This window comes from Heptranchias perlo, chromosome 23 (genome assembly GCF_035084215.1).
Source record: "Heptranchias perlo isolate sHepPer1 chromosome 23, sHepPer1.hap1, whole genome shotgun sequence".
NCBI lineage: Eukaryota > Metazoa > Chordata > Chondrichthyes > Hexanchiformes > Hexanchidae > Heptranchias > Heptranchias perlo.
The window spans coordinates 20,751,555-20,779,257 of NC_090347.1; the positions used below are offsets into that span (position 1 = coordinate 20,751,555).

Genomic DNA, 27,703 nt, shown 5'->3' on the forward strand with positions numbered 1-27,703 from the left:
TAGCCTCTCGAAGGCCAATATATCCTTTGAGTTGCAGTGCCCAAAACTGAACGCAGTTTTGCTGCTACAGTGGATTAAAAATTGGCTACATACCCATAGGCAGAGAGTTATCAATGGCTGTGGATCAGCTTGGAGACCAGTTTCCAGTAGTGTTCCACAGGGATCGGCGTTAGGACCTTTGCTTTTTACTATCTTTATTAATGACCTAGATGTTGGAGGAGATGATATGAAGATTTCCGCAAGTGTTAGGAATGATGAAGAGAATAAACTGCTGTGCGCAGATCTCGATGTGTTGGGGGAATGGGCCAATAACATTTAACTTAGACAAGTGCAGTGTTATGCAAGTGGGCAGGACCAACACTAAGTATACGTACACATAACATGGAACAGAACTGAAGCCTGTGGAGAAAAAAGATCTAGGTATCAAAGTTCATAACTCTCTAAAGGTTCGTGACCAATATCATGAAGCTGTAATTAAAGCAAATAGGGTGCTGGACTGCACTGACAGGACATACCATTTTGTTCTTTTACAAGACCTTTGTTAGGCCTTATTTAAAATATTGTGTCCAGACATGGTGGGTGATATTGAAACTTTGGAAAAGGTTAAGAGGAGGGCCATAAGATTGATTCCCAATTTAAAACACCTCTAAGTTCTTTAGAGAAGCGAAGACTCCTGGATGATTTGGTTGAGGTCTATAAAACAATGAAGGGACTAGATTGTGTTCACATTGACAAATTATTTTAATTAGATAGGTTGGGGAGGACCAGGAGTCACATTTATAAGTTACATAAGGATAGAACTAGATTGGCTGTTCGGCAGTTCCTCTTTGCCCAGGGAATAGTAGACCTAAGGAGCATGTTGCCCGTTAATGCGGTGAGTGCTGATTCATTGTATATCTTCAAAAGATAGCTGGACTGATAGCCCTTGGTTAGGGCAAAGATCACATCATACAAATGGTAGGCCCTAAGTAACATAAGTAACAATCAATGTGATCTCCAGGACTAGTTTTGTTCGCCTGGGAAGTTGGAGAGGAATTTTCCAGGTTTCTCGCCTCTCCCAGGAGATTACATGGCTCCTCGTGGGTAGCGTATGTCTGAATGTTGATGAATAAGGCATCATGACTGTATGGAACCGGCTAGATGGACCAGCTGGGTTTTTTTCTGTCTGGCATTTTCATATGTTTGTAAATATTTTTTGCACCTTGGTCCTTTTTTGCACTTTACTATCTCATTTTACCTACATTCTGCTGAGAATTCCACCCTTCTCCTTTGTATAGTTTTTTTTTCTTATTTCTATTTGAATTGTTCTATTTATCCATTTTAAGGTGCAATTACACTGCATGTTTAATATTGGTACAAAGCCAACATCACTGCACACTAATGCTAAATCCAGATTCAAGGCCCAATATGACTCCAGAGTGTAACTTCTTGAGGGCTGTAGTTTCACATCACATGGAGCATCAATCCATCAAATTGGGTTTATAAAATGTTCAGGTGAGGGGGGAGTTCCTGGACACTTTTTAAACCTACCTGGCCAATTTCTAAACATTTACATTTTTAACTGTCGCACCTGAGAGTCTCAGACTGTTAGCTGTAGATTAAAATGCACCTTCAGGGAACACAGAGAGCAAGAGCAGACCATTCAGCCCATGGAGTCTGCTGAACCATTGTTGTCATCCTTGCCTTTTCTCTACCCCCCCCCCCCCTCCCCTCCCAATATCTGTTTAAACGCCTCAATTGGCTGCTTGTTGAGTTCACATGGATGTGATACACATGAATGCAACCTCACTGACTATTTTGCAGCCATGTTAAAACTGAAACATCACTGGTGAGCTCCTTCAGGTTAATGTACCGCCTCTCTGAGGCTCTTTGGGTTTGGCCACATTCCGGAACTGAGGAAGCGGCTGCGGTTTAAAGAGTTAAAAGGCTGGCCGCGCTCTCTCGATATTTTCCGCGCTGCTGACGGAGATTCCCGAAGTGAGACTCGGCCGCTCGCTGCCGCACCGACTCCTCTTTGCGGATATTCTGTTGCCTCGGAGCCTGGAGAAAAATATCGTTTTTTTTTTCCCCTCCTCCCCACCCCCACTCCTCCTCCCCCCGATTTTTGCAACTCAAACTTCCTTCGTTGATCCGGCAAGAGGGGCATTTGCTGCAAATCTCTCCCGATGCAGGCCATCAAGTGCGTGGTTGTAGGGGACGGGTAAGTGAATTCATTTCAATGGGGAGGAAACAATTGCAAAGGGTGTTGGAAATAGAAATGTCTGCATGCCCTGGGCTGTGTCTAGGAATTAAAAAAAATCATTGCTTGTGGTTTAAAAAAAAATTGTTGCAGAAATAAGCTTTTGTTGCATTTAGACTTTTGCATCCGTTAGATTGGATAGCCGATGCTTTGATTTCGTACGGCATTTCGGTGTTTTTTTTAAAGATTTAAATGGTTTTTTCCCCAGTGAGTTTCCGAGATTCCTCCCTCGTTATGTTGGTGGAGGAACAATCGAGTGAATCAGAGCAGCAGACACTTGCACCAGCCCCAGCCAGGCGTGGAGGATTTGCTTTCATAGCGACAATTCAGGCTTCCTCCCACCCCCACAATTCCAGTATTTCTTTTAAATGACTCGCTCTTCATCTCTCTTTCACATAATTGAAGCACAACTCTTAATTTGTGAGAGCTGATATTAAAATGGGGAGGGGGAGGGGGGTAGGAAGAGTGGGAAAGGATTTTTTTTAAAAAAGTTTTTATTGTCACACTGAAAAAAAAAATCCACCCTTTTCACCCCCACAACCAACAACTGAAATGTGCGTGAATGGGTGTACTTTGTTGGTGGGCGTAATGGAAGCACAATGGAAGCTGGTTTGTGTGGTACGGTCCACAGAACCTTCATAGAGTAGATAACTAGCTATAGTAGTGTTACAAGGTGGCTGGTGATGTGGCAGTGGCACAACTCTGGGTATGCACTATTATCTATTGCAAAACGGCTTGTCCGGTCTACAGAGGATGGGTATTCCCCGAGTTATAATCTTGAGTTGGCTGAAGGTGCTATGATAGCACAATATGCGGAGCCAGGTTATATATCATTGGAAGTTTTCTGTTGAGTCGATGTATCAGTATGCAGAGCCTTGATGCATACTGTTATCTAGTACCAATGGATGGTAGTTGAGGTGGTATAAAGTATACACCTTCTTGCGTATAATGGATCCCTTGTTGATATTTTACTGCTCGAAGATTTGAAATTCTGAATACATATCTTCAGATTTATTGTCCCTTTAATTTTCCCCTCCTTGAACTATTCACTTCACGGGTTGGAAAACTGGCATGCTGATCTCATCAAGTCATCAAGTAGAACAGTTCATCTGGAGGGAAGGGAACAAGAATTTATATAATGTCTTATCACATCACAAAGTTCTTTGTATGTAATTAAATTACTTTACAGTGCAGTGACTTTTGTTATGTAGGCTATGTGGTAGTCATTTTGTGCACAGCAAGTTACCCACAACCAGCAATGAGACGAATGGCCAGTTAACTTTTTTTATGCTATTGTTGAGAGGACACTGCTCACTTTTTGAATAGTGCTATGGAATCGTTAACATACACCTGAACCACCAAAACAGGGCGACGAGAGTGAGCTACCAACCAAGCCAGGCTGCAGAGGCAAAAGTCCCATACATGAGTTGGGTTGTGGGGAGATCAACATCAATTTCAGGATTTGGAGGAGGGAGGGAGGGAGGGAAGACATAACCTATGATTAGAAAAAAATTGTGGGTGTCATGTCTCTCTCATTCCCATCTCTCTCCAGTGGTTATGCCGTTGCCAGCAGATGTGGAATTTTGGCAATGTAATTGAGGGTGTAATTGCAGGATGTTGAACCTTTTGAAGCTGGAGGCCTGGGTTATAGTGAGGGGTTTTCATAATCCACAAGCTGTTAGAATTTTAAACATATACTGTTGGGTTGGATTTTTGCTTTAAAGGTGGAGGCCTAAATTGTGTACCATGTCTCGTTTTTCAGAAAGTAGGTCATTTCTTTCAGTTGTCTGTATTGTAATAGACGGAATTTATTTGATAATGGTTGACTTGGAAAATTAAATTTGTGGTATGGGATAGGGTATATCTCCTGTTCCAGCTTTTACAGATCAAAATTCAAATGAAATGATATCTAGGGTTTGGAATACTGGTGTACAGCAGCATTAAAAACTAGCTCCAAAGAACAATAGTATTTTAAAAAACTATTCTTTGGTTTCAATCACCAATTTACATAAGGGAAACTGGCTGACAACTGATGTAATTCATCTAACATTTGTACCCCTCAGATTTTTTTTATTATTCGTTCATGGGATGTGGGCGTCACTGGCGAGGCCAGCATTTATTGCCCCAACCTAATGATTGTGCCTAAACGAGCAGAATCACAAGTGTATTATGCTAATCAAGTCAATAGAATAGTTGGGGGGCAGGAGAGGGGGAGGAAGTTACAAACCATTGCCAACTTATTGTTTTATGTTGTGTAAGTGCTGAGAAATGTCAGTACATTCGTGTTTGAAAAATTGTATAAATAACTTTTTTATGAGTGGCTGGCTACGTAGATTTGAAGTGGTATCTGGCACCATCCAGTCATGTGATGCAAGGCAGCTGCTGTTGTTGTAACTACTTGAAGGGGGGGGGAAAAGACTGTAGGGCTATGGGGAAAGAGCAGGGGAGTGGGACTGATTGGATAGCTCTTTTTCAAAGAGCTGGCACAAGCTTGATGGGCTGAATGGCCTCCTGTGCTGTACCTGCTATAATACTATAACTGGTCCTACGGCATGTTTTATCACATTGGCTGTAGTCTGTGCTGCAACATTGGAACTAAAATCGCATTGGCCATTAATCCTGTTTCAGCAGCAGTCCCGCTTACAAAGTCACAATTATTGAGGTGCCACTGTACATTGGCACATCGCTATTATGCAGGTTTTCACCCATGATTTCCACACAAGTTTGCCAATCTCGGCCAAGAAAAGGGAAGGAGACTGGATGGGTGAGTCACTCGAAAGTCATGTTCCTGCTCCCAGCTGGCTCCAAAACATAGAACAGGTCACCCATGGGCCATAGTTTGTGGATCTCGGCAATGTTAAGGGAAAGAAGTTAACAAAAAATATTATCCGGGTGTGATATCTCATTTCTTGCCTATAAGTTGGAAATACAAGTTGTTTACAAGGGCCTCAGCCTGGAGTGTTTTTATCACTCATTGGTTTATTTATGCCACTTAATAATAACATTTTAACATGCTATCAAGCATATTGGATAATATGATTTTTAATATCTCAATACATTTAAATAAAAAGACTTGTTAGTAGATTACATGCAGTGAGCTTCATTTGTAACCGAGTAATGGATGGTTGGGGAAGCACTGTGTGCAGTCTTGGAACATGATAGAGGTTTGAGGTATACCCCAATCTCTCTTTTCCCCAGTACTGAATGTGGAAATACATATGTTCTGTAATGTATAAAATATAATCTCTCATGTATATGTTCATCCTCTATACAATATATACCATCAATTTATGAGCTCAAATGCTGAGTTAGCATGCATTAATTGCTATTTTAAGTTGTGCCTGTGTCATTGTGAGTGCCTGGTAGGGAATGATTCCTCTGATACAATGTGACATTTGATGTCTCTTCCGACTGGCTCAGTAGCAGTATGCTGCACTACATATCTGTTCGCAAGCTGACTAGTAAAATTTAAATTTTATGAGGGAAAAAACCTTCTCTTGTGCACATCTGGAAAAAACCAAGGTACAAACATGATCTGTTCTACTGCCAGTTGCACGTTTACAAATTTCAGTGCTCCGTGCCCTGGCAATTAACAGATATTTGGAAAAATTCTCATGATGCCACAGCACCAACTAGCAGCAAAAATGAGATAAACGGAATAACTGCAAGTGCTGGAATTCTGAATTAGAAGCAGAAAATGCTGGAAATGTACAGCAGGTCTATGAGTATTTGAAAAGACAAAGTCAGGCTAATGTTTTGGGTGTAGAACCTTCATTTGAATTCGTCATCTTGAGTTGCTTCATATATTTTGACATAATAAGGCACTTATATAATACAAGTGTTATTTAAAGGCTCTTTTATATTGGTGTCGATTGGGTTTCTATGCTGACGGCGCCCTTGCTCAGCTGGCAGCAACCTCAGTGGAAACCTGCTCGATTTGCTAAATCTGACTACTGGAAGACCAACTTTTTACTGAGTCTTCCCAATGGCTATATTTAGTGAATTGGGCAGGTTTATGATGAGGTTGCTGCTGGCTTAAGTGAGTGTTGTGCTTTGTGCACCAATGCAAGCACCTTATTGACTCCAGTATATAAAGGTAGCAAAGGATAGACTGCATCGACCATGGTTTTATAATTGACATTGGTTTCAGTAATACTACGTAAATGTGGTATAGAATGCACTGAAGTTATTCAAGGTGCATTGCTAAATGTGCTGTTGTATCTTCAGCAAGGACAACAGGAATTTCTGACCAAACTGTCCAAGACCTATATATCAGGCAAGTCTTGAACGGATGGAATGGATCCCTTTCGAGATTCATCTCTGGAACCACAGGAAAGAATAGCAGCTATTGAACCCCCTCCTTTCAGCTTTTGTTGATGGTTGCAGGGACCTGGACAGAGGCTGTCTCCTGCAAATGCGAACTTGTCATCACAGTTATTTAAAAACTGAATTTCCATCAGATTTGATTAGCGTCTACCTCATCTTATTCAGTTCACTGGCCCATGAACCTTGCACTACCATTTTACTAACTCTCAGTAATCTCAGATTTGTGTTAACCTTGCATGTTTTATGTAATATCACAGCCAATTCTGTGCTAAATTGAATTTTATTTTCCATTTTGCTTACTCTGCCTTACAAGGCAGAGTTGGAATCTGATCTGGAGCACAGTTTCTGAAGCATAAGAAAAATAAGGCTATTTCATAGCCATCTTTTGCAGTCTTCTCATTACATTGCCATCCTTCATGAGTGATTTGTTAACCTCAATCTATATGTATTCTTTTCCACCTTCCAACCATTGCTTGCTTGTTTTATTCTTTGCAAAACCATCTATCCTGTTTTAAGAGTGTTGCACTGTTGCCACATTTCCTGCTTCAGCCAGGAGAGTGGAACGAGGGTATCTCTGGTGCTGTCAAGTTACTTTGTAATTAGCCGACCGTGTCTGTGAGGCAGGGCAGTGCAGTACTGGCCGTGTGTGCGGGATGGGGAACTGCTCTAGTCATGGCTTGTAAGCTGTTTCTACTTTCTACACCTTTGGATCACTGTTTCGTCATTTTACCATAATAAAACTTGCATTAATACACCACCGTATCATCAAAGTCTGAAGGTGTTTTGGAGAATGAATTACTTTTCAAAGTGCAGTGGCTGTTATTTAGGTAAATGCTGCAGCCATTCTGCACCCAAACATCAACAAATAGTGTGGCCAGTTAATCTGTTTTTGGTTTGTGTTGGTTGAAGGAGGATTGTTGGCCAGAATGCAGGGAGAACTCCCTGCTCTTCTTTAATAGAGCCAGCGATCTTTAACATCCACTTGAATTACATTGGCTTGATTTGTGTATTAATAGCAGATCTCTGTGGGGTTGCTCATGGTGAGTTGGAAGATAGGCTGTTATAAAACAGCAGTATTAGCAACAATGTATGTTTGGGGGGGGGAGTTTTATAGGAAGAAAGTGTAACACATGAAGTGTGCATTATATCAACTTTTTTTGAGATCCTCATAATGGGGTCCCAAATAAAATAAACTTTTAGTATCTAATTGGATCCTATCTCTTCAATTTTTTATATATATTAAAGGTGTTAAGCTTTAACTTGCTTTGGAAGAAAAGAGATGAAGTCGTTGTCCATACTGAGATAGCTGATCTTGGGTGGGGTGGCTGTAAGGATACTACTGTAGGCCTCAGTATTCCCAGTTGGAGAGGCAGAAAATCAGCCAGGATTCCCATTCCTGATCACTAACCAGTGACCCCTATAGTGTGTGTTTGCGCGCGCACACGCAGTTGTCGGGTGAGAAAAGATTGGACTCAATAGTGATATCCAACCTAGTTGAAAAACCTGCCAACACTGACTATCTAGGCTCGTGCGTGGTCACTTGGGTGAACAACTGGAGGCTGCCAGTACCTGTGAAACCATATCTCAGCAAAAGTCAGCGCCTTCAGGAGACAAAAGGGGGGAAAATGTCAATTATAAACTCTTGAAATTTTCACTTGCGATTTTATGTCTAAATATTAGTGCACATTTTTAAAAATTGCTTTGTTGGGAGGGGAAATTTTCAGGCTGCTTTCTTATCTATTTTTCTTGTATTTAAAAAAAAGTTGGTGGGGATCTTGGTATGTAAGCTACCAGGTATACAATTTGGGTGTCCAAGCAAAGCTTTGTTATCAACTGCTGCATTCAGCTAAGCTCTTTTGCTCTCTAACATTTTAGTTTCTATATGTGCGTACGTTGCCTCCCTGTTAATCATTACATCATCACTAACCAATGAGGAGTGTCTTAAGAGAAGTGTGAGATACTGAACTCTGCTTGGAATGTGCTACCTCAACTAACAGATGATGCAGCTTTCTGACAGAATTAGGGTTTTTGGTTACTTAGCAACACTAAGTGTTTGATGGTTTGCACTTTGAGAGCATGTAGGGTTTTGATTCCAATGTGATGGGCAGGTTATTTAAAATGCTATAGCTCGGTTCTTTGGTAAATGTTTTAATGCTAAATGTGCATTGTGTAGAACTGCAGAATTAATTTACAGTATTTAATCAAAGATGCATTGTCTTGGTAACTGGGGATGTGAAAAAACTGAGGATCATTTTGGTCAGTGATGTTTTAGTAGGAATTTGATGTGAATTGCATTGCTGTGTTTGAGTATTTGATAAACAAAAAGGTTTACCAAGCATTTCTTTATAAAGACTGTGTTTTCAACAACATTTCTTTTTGTAACTCTGCCTCTTCTGCCCTCCCCCAAAAAACAGTTTTTGTGCTACAGAAGTGGGATAGAGCTGTGATGTGAATTATTCCATGTTATATGGATAACTTGAATATTATGTGCCACACCCTGTCTTTTTTAAAATGGATCTGTATTGAGCTCCCTTTGCACGTTTATTTTATGAATACAGCTGTATAGTTTTAATGACCTCAAAGTACTATCACATTCTAATTAAAGTTAATATGTGACATCTCTCTGTCAGAAACTAGATTCTGTCTAGAAATGAAACTACTGGTTTGCTTTTAGTGTTTTAAGGGTTATAAGGAGATCCATTATCTACGGTGACTAAATAAACCACATTCTATATTTAGTCAGTAGGATTCTGAGGATTTTACCCATGTTTTGGGAGTCGTGTTCTGTGGTTCCATCTGTTTAGTGACCGTGTAAGTCCGATTCCATTTTTATTATGGAGATTTTCACTGGTGTTGGGTGGGATGTGAGATTGTATTCAAGGATTCTGCCCATTTTCTCATGGAAATTTCTGGTTTGTTATGTAGTAATTCCACCGCCAGCTTGTCTGAACTTTGTGTTTAGAACTGGGCCGGCTATCTATCCACTTCTATCAAGCTTGGGACCTGAACACAGCTGTAATATAAACAAGGTGGTATGCCTGTCTCTGGAGGCAAAGCACTGGTGGTGGCAAAAATAAGTGCCTGTGACAGGCACTATTTGCCATTGGGTCCACCATTTCATTCTGGCAATAATGCAGCCAGAATGGTGAAGTCACAAAAAAGCTTTCATAGCAGCTGTGGAGGTGCATACACCGATTCAGTGTTGCCAACAGCAACTGGAACATGGAGGTTGTCATTTTGCAGAATCTACAACATAAACAAGGAAGGAAAGTCATTAAAGTGTAGGCTGTTTTCTATCAATCTGGGATCTAAGTACTAAGCAGAGCAGTGGATTGGAATACTGTCCTTTTAACCTCGGGAAACTGGGTCCGAAACCAGCCCAAGTGGATGATATGAAAGACTTCTGCCTCTGTTGATTCTTAAATGACATGAGTTTGGACTGTCTCAATCCAGTTCCCACTGGATACTAAATCTAAAGCATAACAGTCCACAATTGAGCACTAATTGCTACTAATTTGACTGTCTCACTCTGAATCTAAAGGATGAGTAGTGTGGGAACCAGCAATATGACAGTGGGGGGAGGGGAGGGTTGAATCCTCTATGGCTGGTGTCAGTAGACTGCGGAGGAACTCCATGTTGCATTTATTCTGTGCTCGCCACTGAATGCAAGGGGCTTACGTGTTTGAGTATTGTCCCTCAGCAACGATGGTTGATGCTATCCGTAGCCTCGATGAACGTGAATGTACTGACCAAAAGAAATGCACTCATACATATAAATAGAATGTATTCCAGTCGGATAGCTCGATTTTGATGCCTGATCATTGACAGGCCATTCAACTATAATCTAGCCTACCTGACATGGTTGCAGAGTGAGTCAGGTCAGTATTCCGCTCTCCAGAGCTCTGCTGCTAAAGTCAGTGACCGTTTTCATGTGATAAATTAAACAAAAATGCCACAGTTCTAATTTCCAAGGTGGAAAAAATCTGGTTCAATATCCAGTGAAATCCGATGGGGAAAATCACTGTGAATTCTGTATAAATAAATAGGTAGTTAGCTCCCAGGTTTCAAACATTGAAATTGGATCTCTCAAACTAATGTTTCAATATCCAGGGATTAATGGTCTATTAAAGTTCTGATGAAGGTTATGTCTGAAACGATAACTTGTCACATCTTCACAGATGCTGTGCCTGACTCGCTGAGTGTTTTCTGCTTTTGTGAATAGTTTAATGACAGGTTACGGTGATGCAGACAATAGATTTGAAGAAAGCGCCTTTCTCTCCTCCTTCCCCCCCCCCCCCCCCCCCCACCTCAGAAAACATTAATCTGTATTTTCCTGGACATTTGCCTTTTGAATTTTTTTAATCTATTTTTTTCCTTGAATTGTATTTCCTTCTGTTCTGAAGTTGCTGACTCACACTGGGGTATAACTGCACTGGTAATGTACTTCACCCAAGTAGCCATTATTGCTGATGGCAGGCTACTCACCTATTGGGGCATCAAAGCTAAGCTCCATCCTGTCCTCCCGCCAACATCCATGTATATGTATATTTTCTAGCTGGATAGCAGTTCGAGATGGCTGTGTGTTTGTGTGTGGTGTATTTTTTTAAAAATATATATCCCGCACAAACTTTCCATCCCAGGGACAATGAAGCTAACTCGGTATAGACTAGGAATCAAGTGTAGGACTTCATTGATCTGTACGGCTCAGTGCATTTAGCCACAGTGGCAGCTACGGTAATTGTACTTTTTTTTAAATGTAGACAGCGGCACCTGTCTACCATTTTGTGAATGAAATGGATTGTAACTTCGATGCAGTCTTTCTGTGACATGGTAGAATATAATTCAGCATGCTTCTTACACTCAACCCCTGGGAGATGTCCAAAAGTAATGATAACATTGGCATCAGTGGTGTGTTTGTGCTGCCGGTTCCTAAATCGCTGATCTTGCTCAGCCTCACAAATGCAAAATTGCCTTGGCTAATGAGACTGGCTGCCCAGAAGACTTAACCTCCCCCTCCCCCACCAGTTTTTTAGCAACTCTTACTAGCTTTACACTACTGACACCAATTTAAAAGGGGGAATGAGAGACACTGAACAGTAATGGCTGGTTTCCACAGGGAGGAAGGAAAAGTTAAAACCAAGTCAACCCAAGCACCTTCCCACATCTTTAAGTATCTTTCATATTGGTCTCTTAATTTGGAGTTCAAGCGCTGGTTCTTTGTGTTTTTATGCTGTTAAATTTGATTACCTTAGACAGGCAGCAGACTTATAGACTCTGGGTCATTCCGGCAGCCGGATTTAGAGAATTCTGCAGCTTTACATTGGGAATGCCATCGGCTGAGCAAGACTCGCACTTCAGGACCCAGCGCTGATGCCCACTGACACAAATATAAAAGGTCCGTTTAAAGCATCTTCAGTAACCGGCCCGAGAGCAGTAGTGGTAGGGGGCCTGGAATTGCATTGTGTCTCCCTTATGTGACTTCTAATGATGGGCTCAATGAGCATCAGTGGTAGAGGTCTGGGTTCATGCCAACCTTTGCTTGTGATTGGCCCATGCAGCTTTAGGGGAAGTCTCTGGTTACCTCCATGTTCCTCAAGGATTGCTGTCTGGGGATGGAAAATGGGGCGAAAATAAGTGATGGGAGAAATGCAATTGTAACAAAATTCTAAACCATGCTCTATAATTACAGAACACGCATTTGAGGCAGAGCAAATATGTTGAGGGTTTACCAACAACATGGAGGAGTCGTCGATTTAGCTAAGATATGTTTGGTAGCACTGGAATGCAGGGTTCAAAATGGGGATTGAATGTGACCCAAGGGCCACAATTTGGAAACCCTGGGGTAGATGGTACATGGCCCGCAGAAGGAACAGGCGTGATAGCCTTTTCTTATCTGGAGGTTGTAATTGTGCCATGCAAAATAAGTACCAAGTGCGTTTGTGTGTCTGTATGTGATTCAGTTGCTGTTTTAGCAGAGTGTTAAAATGTTCATTTTTAAAACTCCATGCTTTAAGGAGTTATCACCTTTTAGACAGCGGCCGGTGGAAGTTCATTCCAGTACCAGTTCTCCCGTAGCGTTGCACGCAAGGAGTAAAGACCAAGTCTGTTTTCAACTTAAGCGGGGTTAGAGCGAGGAGGATAATTGATCAGAGTGCACAGAGGTAATTCAGTCCCCATTTTGAAGTCATGCATTCAGTGCTGATTTTAAAGTAATACTTCAATTTTCTTTGATCTTTCGGATGAGACGTTAAAGCGAGGCCCCATATATGTCCACTCAGGTGGATGTAAAAGATCCCATGGCACTAATCCAGGAGGAGTGGAGAAGTTCTTCTGGTGTCCAGACTAACATTTATCCCTCAACCAACACCACTAAAATAGATTATGTGGTCATTTATCTCATTGCTATTTGTGGGGCCGTATTGTGCGCAAATTGGCTGTTGTGTTTTCCTACATTACAACAGTCAATACACTTCAAAAGCATTATATTGGCTGTGGGGTGCTTTGGGATGTCCTGAGGTCATGACAGGCAATATATAAATGCAGATTCTTTTAACGCGGATCATGTCGGGTAGACACTTCTACATGAAGATCTCACTCTTTTTAATGTGTTTAAAAATTTGTTTGGAAGAATCAGGGTGCTTTCACGCCATGTTGTGCAAAGCTGAGAGTGTAGTTTGTTGACTAACTTTGTTGATTAACTTTCTTTGGAAAAGTGATTTCCAAAGAAAGTTAATCACTGGATGCAGAGCTGCACTGAGCGCTTGTGCATAGTCACATCTGATCAGAGAAGGGTTATGTGTCAGTCACGGGCTGGGATTTAGGCCTGCATTCAAGGCATTGTGAAGAGAGCAACTGGACAGCCACAAGAACAGGGCACTGCATAAAGCCAATATTTTTGCAAATACCGAGGCAAATATCATATCAGGGTATGAGAACTGAACCTGAAATGATAAGCCTGTCAACCCTCTGGTGCTGTGCTAGTGACTCCATTTCAACTTCCAACAATATTGCATGGAAAAACCTCCAGGATTTCTATATTTCCGTAAACTCTGAAAGAAAGGCTGTGGCCAAACTTTTTCTACAGTTGGTCTTTCTCCTCATTTGGTATGAATTGTCAATCTCCAGGACGATGATTTAAAAAAAAATACCCATTTCTTACCCAAAGGATTTAATGTAATCAGCTGGGCTTCTGGCTTTGAGTTTCAGCAGCCACCGTCGGGATCCAGTGGCAATAGCATGGGTCTTGTGTAGTGTGCTGAGCCTCGGTATTTCGTACAGAAAAGGTGACTGATTTAAGACTAGTACTGAATTTTAAAAAAATACTCTTACGAATTGTTAATATTTAGATTGTAGATAATACTAAGTGGGAATACTTTAAGAATTATAAAATCATGTAATACTCATGTAGAATTAAGAGTTTTGGCAATTTGTAAAATATAGTAAAGCATCAGAGTACCAAAACCTTTTGTGTGCATTTGGTGGTGATTGACAGCCGGGAGTGGAGACCACACTATTCTTCTTAATTTGTTTGTTTATTTTTGTGCTTAAAAATTTTTTGACTTTCTCATCACTTTAAGTTAAGCCATGGAAGCAAAGTGTGAATTTAGTGATGGAACTTGGAATTAAAGTAAAGTGTATGTCACAGGTCTATATTTGAAAATGAATGATATGATCGTTCAACACATTTTATGGTTTACTAAAAGTGGAAGGTGGTTCTATTAAGAGTTTGTGTGTTTGAGGTGTATCCAATTTAGTGGAAATTTAGGCTCTTCCTATTGATTATTTTTACCGTCTTTCAACTTTGTCACTAATAGTAGTTTCTTTGCTGCTTTACAGTGCTGTAGGTAAGACATGCCTACTCATCAGCTACACCACCAATGCATTCCCTGGAGAGTACATCCCAACAGTGTAAGTACTGAGTGTCGCTTTCTTTAACAAAAGTTCTTGAAATGTTCATATTTGATGCCTTTTGTTTCCTACATTACAACAGTGACTACACTTCAAAAGTACTTCATTGGCTGTAAAGCGCTTTGGGACATCCTGGGGTCATAAAAGGTGCTATTTAAATGCAATTTCTTTTTTTTTTGAATTCTACCATTTTTATTTTGTAGATTTGACAACTATTCAGCTAATGTTATGGTGGATGGGAAGCCAGTGAATCTCGGACTCTGGGACACAGCAGGTCAGGAAGATTATGACCGGCTCCGACCCCTCTCCTATCCACAGACGGTATGTTACCTTTTTTTTAACCTGTAGCAATTTTCTTCCTATCCTGGAGGATTGATTCCTCTTGCTGGAGACCAGTTTTAGCACCACAGATCCTCCCATATCTCACCCAAGTAGTTGTTACTTATGCGAGCCTCGACAGTGAATGTTGGGCAGTCTATTTGGAGGGGGGGGGGGGCAATAAAGAGTGGCATCACCAGTAAGTTCGACCCTTTCCTCGCCTGATGTCCATACATCCAGTAAAGTTGCTGTATGACAATCAGTAGCCGGAATCCTTTATTAACCCCCTCCATCTCCAGAGCTTAGGGGCACTGAGGCCAATTGTGGCACACCACTGTTGTCCCCCAACTGAGATCAACATAAACTCAGGATTGATCTTAGGACTTTTCCTGGGTTTTTATGATTCCGCTAGATAAATATGCTAAGCCATTGGGGGAGCCTCTTGTGTTGCCTTTCAAAAGGAATATCAACTACTGATATGGTGGGTTAATTTTATTTGTAAAAGAACGCTTAAGTTAAGATAGTGTGGAATGCTATTAATGGGATTTTATTTTTCCTGAGATTTGACCTGTTCCCAATTAAAAATGCTCTTTCCTATTTTACATTCGTTGATCTCAGCCATAGTAGCAATAGGGACACTACAACTGACTTCAGTATCTTTTGGTTTGGGAAGGATAAATCAGCCAGAGTGTTAATTGGTAACTCCTGCTGCAAAATGTGTACAGACTCAGGTACTTATTAACTTTACACTGCAATTAATTGTAAGGCGCAACAGTGTAGACTAAGATTTGAGGACTGTTCAGGAACTGTCGTCGTCATCAGTCGACTATGATTGGAACTCTTGTGACTGTCCTCCACACCCCTTAAGGCGGGGAGTTGAACCTTGGTGTTGTTTCAGGCTGTCCATGGTCACTCTTTCATTGACTTGTTGGGTTCTGCAGCTGCATCACGGTGTGTAGGTTGTGGACGTCGTTAGCTCATTCAAGGGTTAGCTCATCGACCTTTTGATTGCATTTTCTCCATCAAGGGTCCCACTCCCCTCCTCCGGGTGCTCGTCCACTTGAAGCCATTGGTACTTTTCTGGAGATGCCCAGTTTACTTAACACCGCCTGGCATTGACCAGTCACAGGTGGCACAATCTACTGTCATTACAATAGCAGGTTTTTTAACACCTGGCCTGACTCCATCAGGAACTATAAAATATTCCTTAATGTCCCGTTGTTTGTCAGTGGAGCACATTGAGCAGTGTAGTAGTCAGACAGACCTGTAACATTCATGCTCCAAAAGCATGTGTTTTATTTTCACTTTCTAATAAAGACCACAGTAGTTTGTACGTTTTAAGTCTGTGAGAATTTCATGCGTCGTGATTTCTTTTCTTGGATTGTTTTATGCAAGTGGACTTTTTGTTGGTTGGGCTCAGTATAAAAGACCTCTATCCCTGCAATTGATGAGATTTTCTTTGGTAAGTTCCTGTCAAAGTAAAAGACTTTATGAAATGTCAAATATGGTCACTTTTTTAAAAACTGTTCTGAAAGGGCCACAATTATTGAAATTATGACATTCCACAGGAATCCGGGTGATGAGTCTTTATATGGATAAAACTATCCTTTGATTTTGTTTTTTTTTAATAGGATGTGTTTTTGATCTGCTTTTCACTCGTGAGTCCAGCATCCTTTGAAAATGTCAGAGCAAAGGTAATGTTTGCTTTTTCCAGTTGATTTGAAGTGAGGGATGAAAATATATGCTGGTACGTGCAATGTATGTGTCAGTATGGAACCTTGAGCAGTCTCAAAGGTACAGGCCTGATGTATAGTCCTAACCAGGATTCCCAGGTCACAGATCCAGTGTAAGAGCACTGAATAGAAGCTCTAACCTCCTCACTGGTTCCCAATGAAGTGGTTCATTGCTAGTGGTGTAGGGTTAGTGTTTTAATTCCTTTGTATGATAATTACACATATGGAAACCATTCATAATGTGGCTGTGTCCTTTTAAGTCCCTGTCTCTGGAGTGGGGCTTGAACACACGACCTTATGACTCAGAGGCGACAATGCTATCACTGAGCCAAAGCTGACACCGAGGCACATGGTTATACCATCTATACAGGACCTTGAGGCCTGGATTTCCCTCACAGTCTCTTCAATTCTGAGACTGGCCTCAACTATATGATTCAAGAGATAACCAAAATCCAGCATTTTTGGTTCTGATGATTAGTTTGTATATTCTCACAGGCGATAGTGGTTGTTTTTAACTTGTTGCTAAGGCTAGAGATCCAAGATCTGGTTTCTGGGTCAAAAGTAGCTTGGATTTCACTAACTCCTTGTTTGCCCAGTCCAAACTAAGTGCAACATCACTAGAAACGTAGGAATGTACAGAACTAGAAAATGCTATTCCAGTCCATTACCGGTTTACTGCCTTCAGGTGTCTAAGCCCTAAGCTCAGGAATTCCCTCACTAAACCTCTCCTCCTTTAAAACGCTGCTTAAAACCTACCTCTATGACCAAACATTTGGTCACCTGTCCTAATGTCTTTCCCCTTTGGCTCGGTGTCAATTTTTGTCTGATTATGCTTCCGTGAAGCGCCTTGGGACGCTATATAAATGGATGTTGCTGTTGTTGTTATCCACCATTCCTCGGCCGAGATGGCAGGCAGGCAATCTTCTCCCAGCACGAGTGTGCAGATTTCATCCCCTGGATGGAAGAGAAATGCCTTTATCTATGGTACCCTTGCTCCACCAGTTAAGATCTGGAACTAGAGTGTGGGGAATTGTGAGCACAAATTCACTGCTACACCATGGTTTGCTGCATTGGTACGTCAGCAGCCAGCCTTGACCTGCGACATTAACTGCAGTTTTCAGGAGCGAGGAAGTCTTTTGTAAGTGCTATACTGCTTGCGCTTACATCCTGTTCTGTCCGCTCAGTTAAGATGAGGAAACATTTAGAGTTTTCAGAAATAAAAATCACAACGCTGGAAATACACAGCAACTGTAGAGAGAAAAGCCGGATTTTGTCCAGTTTTCTATTTACCGATGCCAACTGATCTGTTGTGCATTTGCTTTTGTTTCAGATTTCCAGCACTTAGTTTTTTTTTTGCTTGTTACGGGTTTCAGATCAGTGAGGCTCGAGGGGTAGTGACCCACCCCCCACCAATCACTCTGAGGTCGGCCAAACCGGCTTTAGAGTACAGCCTCCATTTTCGCTCCCAGTAACCTCTTGTCACCCATCCTCGGCCTCCAGGATCAGCCTGCACGTCTGTGTGGTTTCCAGCTTGGCCTTTAGCTTAGGTAATTCGGTGTTCCTGAGTTCCCAGCTTGGCCCCCTTCCTGCCGAGTTGGGCAAATCCTAAGTACAAACTCGTTTCTCCGCCCCCACCCAAGTTGGCTAAACCTAGCTCTGCCACTGTTTATAATCTGACTTGAATAAAAAAGGTTGTGCCAGTACTGAGTCTGAACAATCCTGACTTAGGCTTATTAGAAATTTGGTTTAATTGAATTTGTCCGTAATGATTTTAACTGTGATTTTAAATTTAATGTTAAGGGCCCCCCCCCCCCCCCCAATGTTGAAAATCACTAAATACTAGGTGGTGTATTTAAATTTTAAGAATGGCTGGGTGTTATCTTCCATTGTTGTTTTTAATTTTCAAGTGCTACATAAATTTTTCCTGAAATGAACTCAGAGAGTTCAGTTTTTTTACTTCGATAGACGGGATAACAGTATCCCATGATGTTCAAGTTCTTAAGTGAAATGGATTTGAGAAATTTCGATGCAGTCCCCAGTGGACATGAATCCAAAACACACTGTTGATTTATAGTTTACATTGAAGTAACAATACATTTAATTTAATTTTTTTTTAAATCATTGTATGAGAGGTCAGTTATGGAAGGGCAGTATTTAGTTTTATTTGATGATATTTCACAAATTCCAAATTGGCCTCTTTTTGTTTGTTCCGTGCAGTGGTACCCGGAGGTGCGGCATCATTGTCCAAACACGCCAATAATCCTGGTAGGAACAAAGCTGGATTTGCGGGATGATAAGGACACCATTGAAAGGCTAAGGGATAAAAAGCTGGCTCCCATTACCTACCCACAAGGGTTGGCTATGGCCAGGGAGATAGGTGAGTGGTGGTAAGGTCTGAGAGGATGTGATGGGATACTTTATCACTTTGAAAGCACACAGTGGGAGAATCTAGTGGCCACATTAAAATGAAAATTTGTCAACAAAACATAATACAAAAAGACAGCTCCATCCAGGCTATGGTCAAGTGCTCCAAGCCATCACCTTTTGACTGGATATTTTGGATTGATGCAACCTGCAGACTTGACACTTAGCCAAGAGAAGAACTGAGCCGGTCTGCCACTCTGATGTAAATGAGGACTAGCCTTCCAATTGTGCACTGAGCAACCAACATTGAGGCAATGCCCCAGAACTGAATAAGAATTGAAGTAGCACCAATTCAGCTCCCGTACTGTCTGCTAACTTCTGTTTTTGGCGGTTTCCTTTGTAAGCTTGCAAGGTGCCTTGAAGCTTCCAAGACCTGAAGCTGTAACCTTGCCTTACTATTGATATAATCTTGGGAAGATATCAAAATCTAGTTACACCGAATGAAATGTCTGGTTTAGTCTTAATGTCATTTTTTTGTTGCATCAATGTTTGTCCTTAATATTCCCAGCAGAAATGAAACCTGTTTTCCTGTAATTTGCTCAAGGAATTCTTAGGATTTCTGGGGACATTGAGGTGAAAGTGTTTGCTTAAAGATTGTCACTGGATGTCTTTTTTTGTATGTGGTCTTCCTTTTCACTGTTGATATAGGTTCAGTTTACATTGCCTGTTTTAATTTGGAAGGACGACAAAAATCAGTACACATCACAAGATGACTACAGTTTCCGGTGTTGCAATTAGTTGCTGGCCTCTCCAAAGATGATCCTGTGTTAGTGGGAAAAAAAAGTGTGTTTGTTACCTATAGCGCTAACCTGTTTTAAGGCTTTTAAGAGATCCTTTTTAGACATGTGAAAAGGGTGGCATCAATTCAGGAACAGTAAATCTCTGCTGTTAACTTCTGGCAATTTTGGCAGAGGGTCAGTTTGACAGTTGCTGGATGACGTTCGTTATTGTGAAGTGAGATCCAATGAATTAGAATCGGAAATAAAAGTGGAATACGGTAGAAACGCTTGGCAGATCAATCAGCATCTGAAAAATAGGTTTGGATGCAGTTAATGTTTCAGGTGTAAGTGGCTGATGAAGAGTCACATCTTAACATTAATCTAACTTTCTCTTTCAGATGTTCATTGGCCTGCAGTGCAGTTTCAGCATTTTCTACTTTTATTTTCAGATTTCCAGCATTCTTTTTATATTTGAATTTGAATCACAGTATGCTTCTTGAATGTTTAAGTATAACATTGCTTTATTAGAATTTTCTGCTAAAAAGAATGACTTTTATATTTAAAAAAAAACTGCTGATCAAGGTGAGGGATGTTAGAGATGAGACTTAACTTTCCAATTTTGGGCACCCAGTGTCAGCGTCAATGCTTATGAGATCACTTGCACCACATGGTTAGATCTAGACTAAAGTTCCCTCTACTCTCCCCCACAATTGCATTAGACCATTGGGGGTCGTTCTAGTGCAGGGATGTATCCCCTGGTATTAAAACTCAATTTAAGAGAACTGTAGAGTCAGCTTTAACATCAAGCACCAAAAATTCACATTTAATGCAACTCACCATTACCTCTGGTCACTATTTTAAAAAAAACTTTTCTTTCACACCTGAACTCAGTTACTGAGAGGTTAATTGCATATCAATAGAGATGGAGAACAATTTAACAGAAGTTGGTAATTATGTTACATTTGTTTTCATTTTATTATTGAGGCAAGACTTATGAGGAAACCTTTTACTACAGAAGTGCTTCTGTATACACATCCCAAATGAGGGACATTCCACTGAGCTGTTATGTAATTTGCTATTTTCTCGGGTGGTGCATGAGTTTTTGTTTTTGTGCAATGTATTTAGATGCAAGTCTGCAGGTCTTTTGTTGCTTGACTATCCTACAGCTTAACCAATCAGATGCAATATTCACTGCTCCCTCTAAACAAGCACTGTAATCAAAACCAGAAAACTGGGTCTCTATTCAGCTGCAGTGGGAACCACTGTGAAACAGCCTATTGTGTAATGACTTTTTTACATAAAAGTTAGAACATCTAAACAGGCCCTTTGGCCCAAACCAGTCTGTGTCGCATTTACCCTTCACGTGAGCAAATAGTGAGCTAGTCTAATTTTTCTCATAGCCCTTTATCCGCTCTTCCTTCATCCACCGATCCAATCTAATCTTCAATGTTGATTACTGCTTTTTTTTTAAACCAAAATGATATTACCTAATACTAAATTCCATCTGCTGCTTTTTAGCCCATTCCCCCATCTTATCAATAATTAGTTGAATGATACTCAAAAGCCTCCCCTCCCCCTCCTCAAAGAAGCCCCTATTATTTGTATTTTCAAGTCACTAATGGCACTTTCACGTTATGGTGCAGTGAACAGTAACCAAGTGGGTCTCCCACTATCAGCTGGACTTATAAACTATACACCCCGACCCCCCCCCCCCCCCCAACTTGTTCAAATAGCCCGTTAACACTGTGTTTAGGCTAGCACATAATAAATGCCTGCTTAAAGTATCCAGACGGTGACAGGTGCCTGTAAAACCACACATCAGCAGTCAACATTTTCAGGGAAAGGGAGAGAAGAAAATTTGTGGACAAAAGCAGCCTAAAAAAAAATATTTTCCTCTCCTCATTGTACAACTGGGTAAAATAAAACATTTAAGAAACAATTTAGAATAAAAGCAGTTTCATATGTTGTTGGAAAGGACTATGTACTACACACTAAATCATACTTTGTAGTTTATTTTGCTGCACTTTGGACTTTTCTGACACGACTTGTGTAATGGTAATTAATGGGTAAATTTGGCTGTGAAATAATACTTGTACACAAATTTCAGACTCAAGTAAGAGATCCTAGGAACAGGCAGCTTGTTTCTAAGCGGGAGGACCTTGGTGATGAAGAGGAATGTAATGCAGCATTTACTGATCTGGTATCTGCCACTGTTAGATTACTTTCTCAGCAGGAGCAGAATGGCTCAGCACTAAGCTTCAATTTTCTTTTGAAAGGAAAACATTATTAATCAACTTTTAACACTTAAGAAATGGTGGTCGGCAGTTATTTGGAGGGTCAGCTGTTACATGCAGAAATCCAAAACCCTGTTTGAGTTTCCAAACAAAGCTACTGAGATCACTGTGAGCAGAGTTTCTATTTGCCCAATATGGAGTGCATTCTCTTCCTGCAGGGATACGCCCCACTGGTAAGCTTCTCGTTTTATGTCCAGCCAGGGCTCCCCTACCCATTAGGACAATGGCATGCAGGGTTACCTGGAGTCAGGTGAGAAGAATCCCAGCCCCCAGTGACTAGTCTATCCCTCCAGGTTCCATTAGTGATCCAGTCTGTCTGGTCAATAATCAACACTGCCCTGAATTACTGCAGAGCTGTGTAGCTCAAATATCAGAACACGGAGCCTGCCACAGAGGGAGGCAGGTTAGCAAGGACTGGGGTGATGGACAAGTGGAACTTTGTGTGGGACAGGATAAGGGTTAGTAGAGTTTTGGTCAAGCCATATTCTGTGTTGTCTTATTTCACTGTTACAGAAAGGATATTTTGACTTAATAGGTAACTGTATAAAATAACCTGTTTTCATAGGTACGTAGAGTTAATTTTAGAAGTGAATAATCTTTTGCAATAAATTCACTTAACAAAACAGTAATGTTGGTGGGGAGGTGGATAGAGAGAGATATAGAGAGTACTTTCGTAATCCATGAATGCCTATAATTATTCGTATCAGGTTTCTATCGTGAAAATAAAGGCTCTGCATGATGCTGGAGGAGGGCCCTGCAGAAACTGAAAGGGGCCTTTGTTTTAGCAGCTGGGAGAATTACAGTCCATCCTCCATTCTGCTCTGAGGGCACTGTTGACTTTTATTGTCAGCTCGTGAGAAAGTGAAGAAATCCTCCACTTCCAATCCCCTGGGAAAGACTGCCTGTGTTTCACTACTTTGTGTTTCCTTGTTTACGTAGGCTATTAACCTCATTGAGCTTCCCCTGCCCCATCTAAAATGAAGCTCAAATAGTACAGACCTCTGGCCATTTGCATCACATATAAGCTCTCAAATGTTAGCCTATGTATATAAGGGTTTGAACAAAATGGATATAGTTTGACATCAGCCTGTAAAGGCCTAGATTGTCAACGGTCAGCAAAAACCTATTGAGAGTTATTAATTTTTTTTTCCAGTTTTCTCTCCTGTGGACAGATGCGAAATAACCCTCTTGACAGTCAATCCTCTAGCACTTCACCTAGTGGTCATTCTTCACGTTTGAGTGTTGACTGGCTATTTGACTGAGGAGCCACGTCCTGGCCTCAATTAACATCTACGCATATGTGCCTTCCTTCAGGAGTCACTGAATAGTGGCCAGCAGTGGGAACCCTAGCTGACTTTTTTTTATCCCCCTCACCTCCCTTAGCCAAGGGTTTCAGAGGTCAATTTAATGCCCTCCACTGCTGCCCATTTTGAGATTTGTCAACTAAGAAGAGAGGAGGGGTTGAACTTGAGATCTTTCTGGTCTGTATGATTCTATAGCATACAAATTGATGCAGTTACCTAATGAGTCATCAGATGAATATCCAAAAGCAGATTTAAACACCACTAAAGGGCAGGAAAAGCTTAGTGCTGAGAATTGAGTGGAAGCTATGTATCACCATGCCTTGTTCATCAATGTGTCAACGCATGGAAACCATGATATGATGAGACTAGACCCTTGGCGGTTGGTGACAGGAGGGGAGCAGCACTATTGGACTTCTGGGTGAACCTTCCCTACTCCCCTCCCAATGGCAGTCAGTCGGCAATGGCCTGACAGGCTTCATTGTAAATGAAGTGCCACAAACTCCAGTGGGGTCGGTGCTGGAGGGCACACGTAGGCACAATCCCTCTGGATCGCGGCCCATGGATTTTCGAGGTTACAAAATTGATTGAACTAAAAGAAGAAAATTTCAACCCATGTTATCACTTGGTATACTACTGGGAGTAAGTTTGCTAGTCTCAGCCAGGTTGTGGAGGAGTGAGAACTGCCCGCTGCAGAGCCTTAACTGTATTGACATGCATACCGAGGCCATGATTTCTATCAAGATTCTGGTGTCCTCGTGTGTGTGTGTGTGTGTGTGTGTGTATACGCGTGCAAAATAAATAGGAAATATTCAAAGAAAGCACTTGCACTGAAACTATTACTACAGGTGAAGCAACTGTAGTAGATTCAGATTGTGAGCATTCGTACTTCAGAGTATCAGCAGTACATATAATGACAACTTGGCAACAGGCCAAATAGAAGAGCTCATCAATGAGATGGTGAACTTGAACATTTGATATGATTTCTATTTTCAAAGCTGTTTTCTCCCACAGGTGCTGTGAAGTACCTGGAGTGCTCTGCTCTTACTCAGCGAGGTTTGAAAACTGTCTTTGATGAAGCAATTCGAGCCGTGCTGTGCCCACCACCCGTGAAAAAGCGTAGAAAGAAGTGCACTGTTTTCTAGGAAGAGACCGTGCAGGAACCATACCTTCATAACAACGCAATCTGCTGGTATTTTATCCAAATCGTGGCCCTGTGTGGAATGAGACTGCAGAAGAGAGAGTTCTTCATGTCGCCTCTCTTGAGTTGGAACAGTTAGCCTTGAGAGTCAAGTCCTGAAGTCAGTAATTATTCTGTTAGCGCTGTGTTGGATTTTATGTGAGGCAATGTGGCTGTCTTCATGAGTGGACTCCGTCATTTTTTTAAGCTGCAGTATCCCCTCTTTTGGTAGCTTTTATCCAACTCCAGTCCAGTGTTGTTCAAAATGACAATTCCATTGTGCAAACAGTATTAATGGGTCTTTTCATCTTTGTGAGCTTAATTCTTTGATGTTAATTTGTTACCTAACTGATTATTTGAGCAACACTAGATTCTGCTATTTGCTGTCCCTGTTGGTCCTCTTCATTTACCATTTCACTGACAAAGTGTGGACCCAGAGGACTGTTTCACTGTACCATAGATGTTAGTGCCCTATACTATTTAACTGACTTGTTTTAAGCCCACTCTGTTGCTGTCTGGTATCATTGGTTAGTCTAGACCAGCAGCAGTTTTTAGTGCCTATCAGTCCATATTGACAATTATTGAAGTCTAGACTTGCACCCATTTGCATTACCATTACCATAGCACCATCTTAAAACAGGTTATTTTGGACAAACAAATACATTTAATAGATTCTTTGCCATGCTTCCTTTAAAAAGTACAAGGAAGTTCATTATAAAATTTTTGTCTTTTCTCGCGCGGATTTGATTTTTTGGCCTTTTTATAACCACATTCTCTTTGCGGGAGATCAAAATGAGGGATACTGCAGTGTTGATTATTGTAGAGATACTTTTGACCTTTCTGTAAGCAGCTCTGGATAATACGGGATCACTGAGTGCAGCATGGGCAAAAGTGCAAATTTAAAAGTGGGGGGGGGGGGGGGGAGGCTTGTGTATGTGAAAGACTTGTGTAAAAAGGCTTTCTGCTGATTATGTAAAGTCAGTGTTTAACTGTTGTGTTCATTAACTTTATTACAACACTAGCAGACTTGTGTTTTGACAGATAATTGATCAGGGTTTTCCTTCATTCTAAATATTACGAGTAAATTGTAGAAATTGCCAGATGCAGTGTCCAACAAGCAATGCAGCATTTGCTTGTTCTAGCTGGTACTAACACTAAAAACAGTTTTGCCAACTTGGCATTTTTTCTTCGTTTATAGCAGTGGCCTGCATGATTTGAGTCCCAATATTTTATTCTAATCGACATCCTAGCCTTAACCCTGGGAGAGAGCTGACTCTTCTGGAAATTTCACTGTTTATTTTTGTTCTGTTTTTTGTGATTTCTTAAAAATGCATTCGTACAAGTTTTTGAGAGGATTTCTAACTTGGCACATTCTCAAGGTGCAACTTCTTGAACCAAATTATGTTTTAAAAAATGAATTTCATTAAATATTGTAGTATCCTCATTACTTTAAGGTTGTTGTTTTCTTTCTTATGAAATGTGTACAGTAGTCCCTCACTTGTGTTTTGCCATAACGTGCTATAAGGGGCTTCTTCCCAGCTATAGAATCAATGTAAACACCCTCGCTCAAACATGCTTTTTGCATGGTTTCCAAATGTAATTTTATAGAAGGCTGTACAGAATTCTACTTAACAAATTCAAACACAACAGGGCAGTTTACGTAGGTGACATTGTTGACTGATAAATCTTTATAAATGCTGGTAACAGTGAACCTTAAGTGTTGTGTTGTCGCAACAATACCTAGTGTTGCTAAATGATTCATGAAGGGGAAGATTCTGCTGTACAGCCTGAATTAAAATGCCTGCTGTTTTCTCCAATTTTTAAAAAAACCCTCAATATTCAGTGGCTCTAGTATGTAGTAGCCACAGGATGCAATGCAGCAACTCCCTACCACCAAAAAGTACAAGAGCAGCAATCTTGTAGGAACACAATCACCTCTAAATCACCTACCATTCTCATTTGGATGCATATCACTGTTCCTTCATCGTGGAATTTTCTACCTAACACCATTATGGGAGCACTGTTACCACAAGGACTGCAGCAGTTCAAGAAGAAGGCCAACCACCACCACCTCAGGGAAAGTAGGAATGGGCAATTAATGCGTCCTTGCTAGAGTCACCCACATCCTGTGAACAAAAAAAGCTGGGGGTGGGGGGTGGAAATCTCGTCTGCCTTAAATTGAATTTGTTCCAACACACATTAAAATGGAGGTAAAACTGCTAAGGGGTAAAGCTGGCTAGCTTGTAGTGGTGAGTGAGAGAAGGGCAGAGTTTTCAGAGTGGATGTTGGAATTTTGGAACCACAAGAAGTGGGTTGAGAACTTAGTAGAGGTTATTATTTGAAGAAAAATGGCACCAAAGAAATTACTCAAACTTAAGGGACACAAATCAGGACCTGATGCTTTACATATCAGGACCCTGAGGGAAGCTAGGGAAGAAGTAGCAATGGCTCTGACTATAATTTTCCAAAATACTTTGGATAGGAAAATTGTAATAAAGGATTGGAATGTGACAAAAGGAGACTGATAAGCCAGGAAATTATAGGTCAATTAGTCTTCAGTAGTCGGTAAATTACTGGAGCCTTTTATACAGGATGAAATTACAAAATTCTTGGCAAAACATGAGCTAGCTAATAAGGACTAGTTGGCACTGACTTCTAAAAGGTGAGTTGTGCTAATAGGACTCTTTTTGAAGTCAAAGAGGACAGATAAAAGAAATGGAGTGGATGTGGCTTTAATGGATTTGAAAAAGGATGTGGTAAGATACCACATAAGGTGAATGTGACCATATGGACATAGTGTTTGAAGGGCAGAAAGCAAAAGGTGGGGTAACGGGAGGTTTGTCTGATTGGTGTGCCACATGGATCTGTGTTGGGGCTACACACATTTACGATATACATAAATATATGGACTTAGAAATTGAGGGAACAATATTGAAATGCTGAATGAACACACAAGCACACGTATGTATGTATCAATCTTTGAATGTGTTTTTTCCCCCTTAATATTAAAGTTAAGAATCATATTTAATGAAACTAATGAATCTTTCATTAGTTTCATCAGATAATATCTCCCCTGATTTTGGAAGGCTTTTTGAAATATATTTGGAATGTCTAATTTTTGAGTAACTTCCACCAAACTGAGTCTGTTTAATTACTGGTACTGATTTGAGGCGTTCTCAATGGTCACTGGAATATGCAAGAAAGCCTGTTCTTACAAGTGGCGTCTTCAATCATATTGAGGTTATTGCTCAGTTGAGCAAT

At 40.9% G+C, this 27,703-nt stretch overlaps 2 protein-coding genes across 4 annotated transcripts in view; one reads left to right on the plus strand and one right to left on the minus strand.

Moving 5' to 3' along the window:
- The first annotated feature begins 1,944 nt into the window (after positions 1-1,944).
- Positions 1,945-25,889, plus strand: LOC137341164 (ras-related C3 botulinum toxin substrate 3). The gene is made up of 6 exons (XM_068004152.1): positions 1,945-2,200; positions 14,402-14,473; positions 14,677-14,794; positions 16,423-16,485; positions 18,742-18,901; positions 24,277-25,889. Exons 1-6 carry the CDS (start codon positions 2,166-2,168, stop codon positions 24,405-24,407), a joined length of 579 nt encoding a protein of 192 aa, XP_067860253.1. The 5' UTR covers positions 1,945-2,165; the 3' UTR covers positions 24,408-25,889.
- The window catches only part of dcxr (dicarbonyl/L-xylulose reductase), a 45,445-nt gene continuing 31,773 nt past the window's right edge, over positions 14,032-27,703 (minus strand). The window contains exons 8-9 of one of the 3 annotated variants that reach the window (XR_010966974.1): positions 19,758-19,974; positions 14,032-16,261 (exon numbers count right to left, since the gene is read on the minus strand). The gene's annotated coding sequence lies outside the window, so the exon portion shown is untranslated. Of the gene's footprint in view, positions 16,262-18,661; positions 19,975-27,703 lie in introns of those variants that run through there. The other 2 variants (XR_010966973.1, XM_068004151.1) reach the window with 2 other exon arrangements.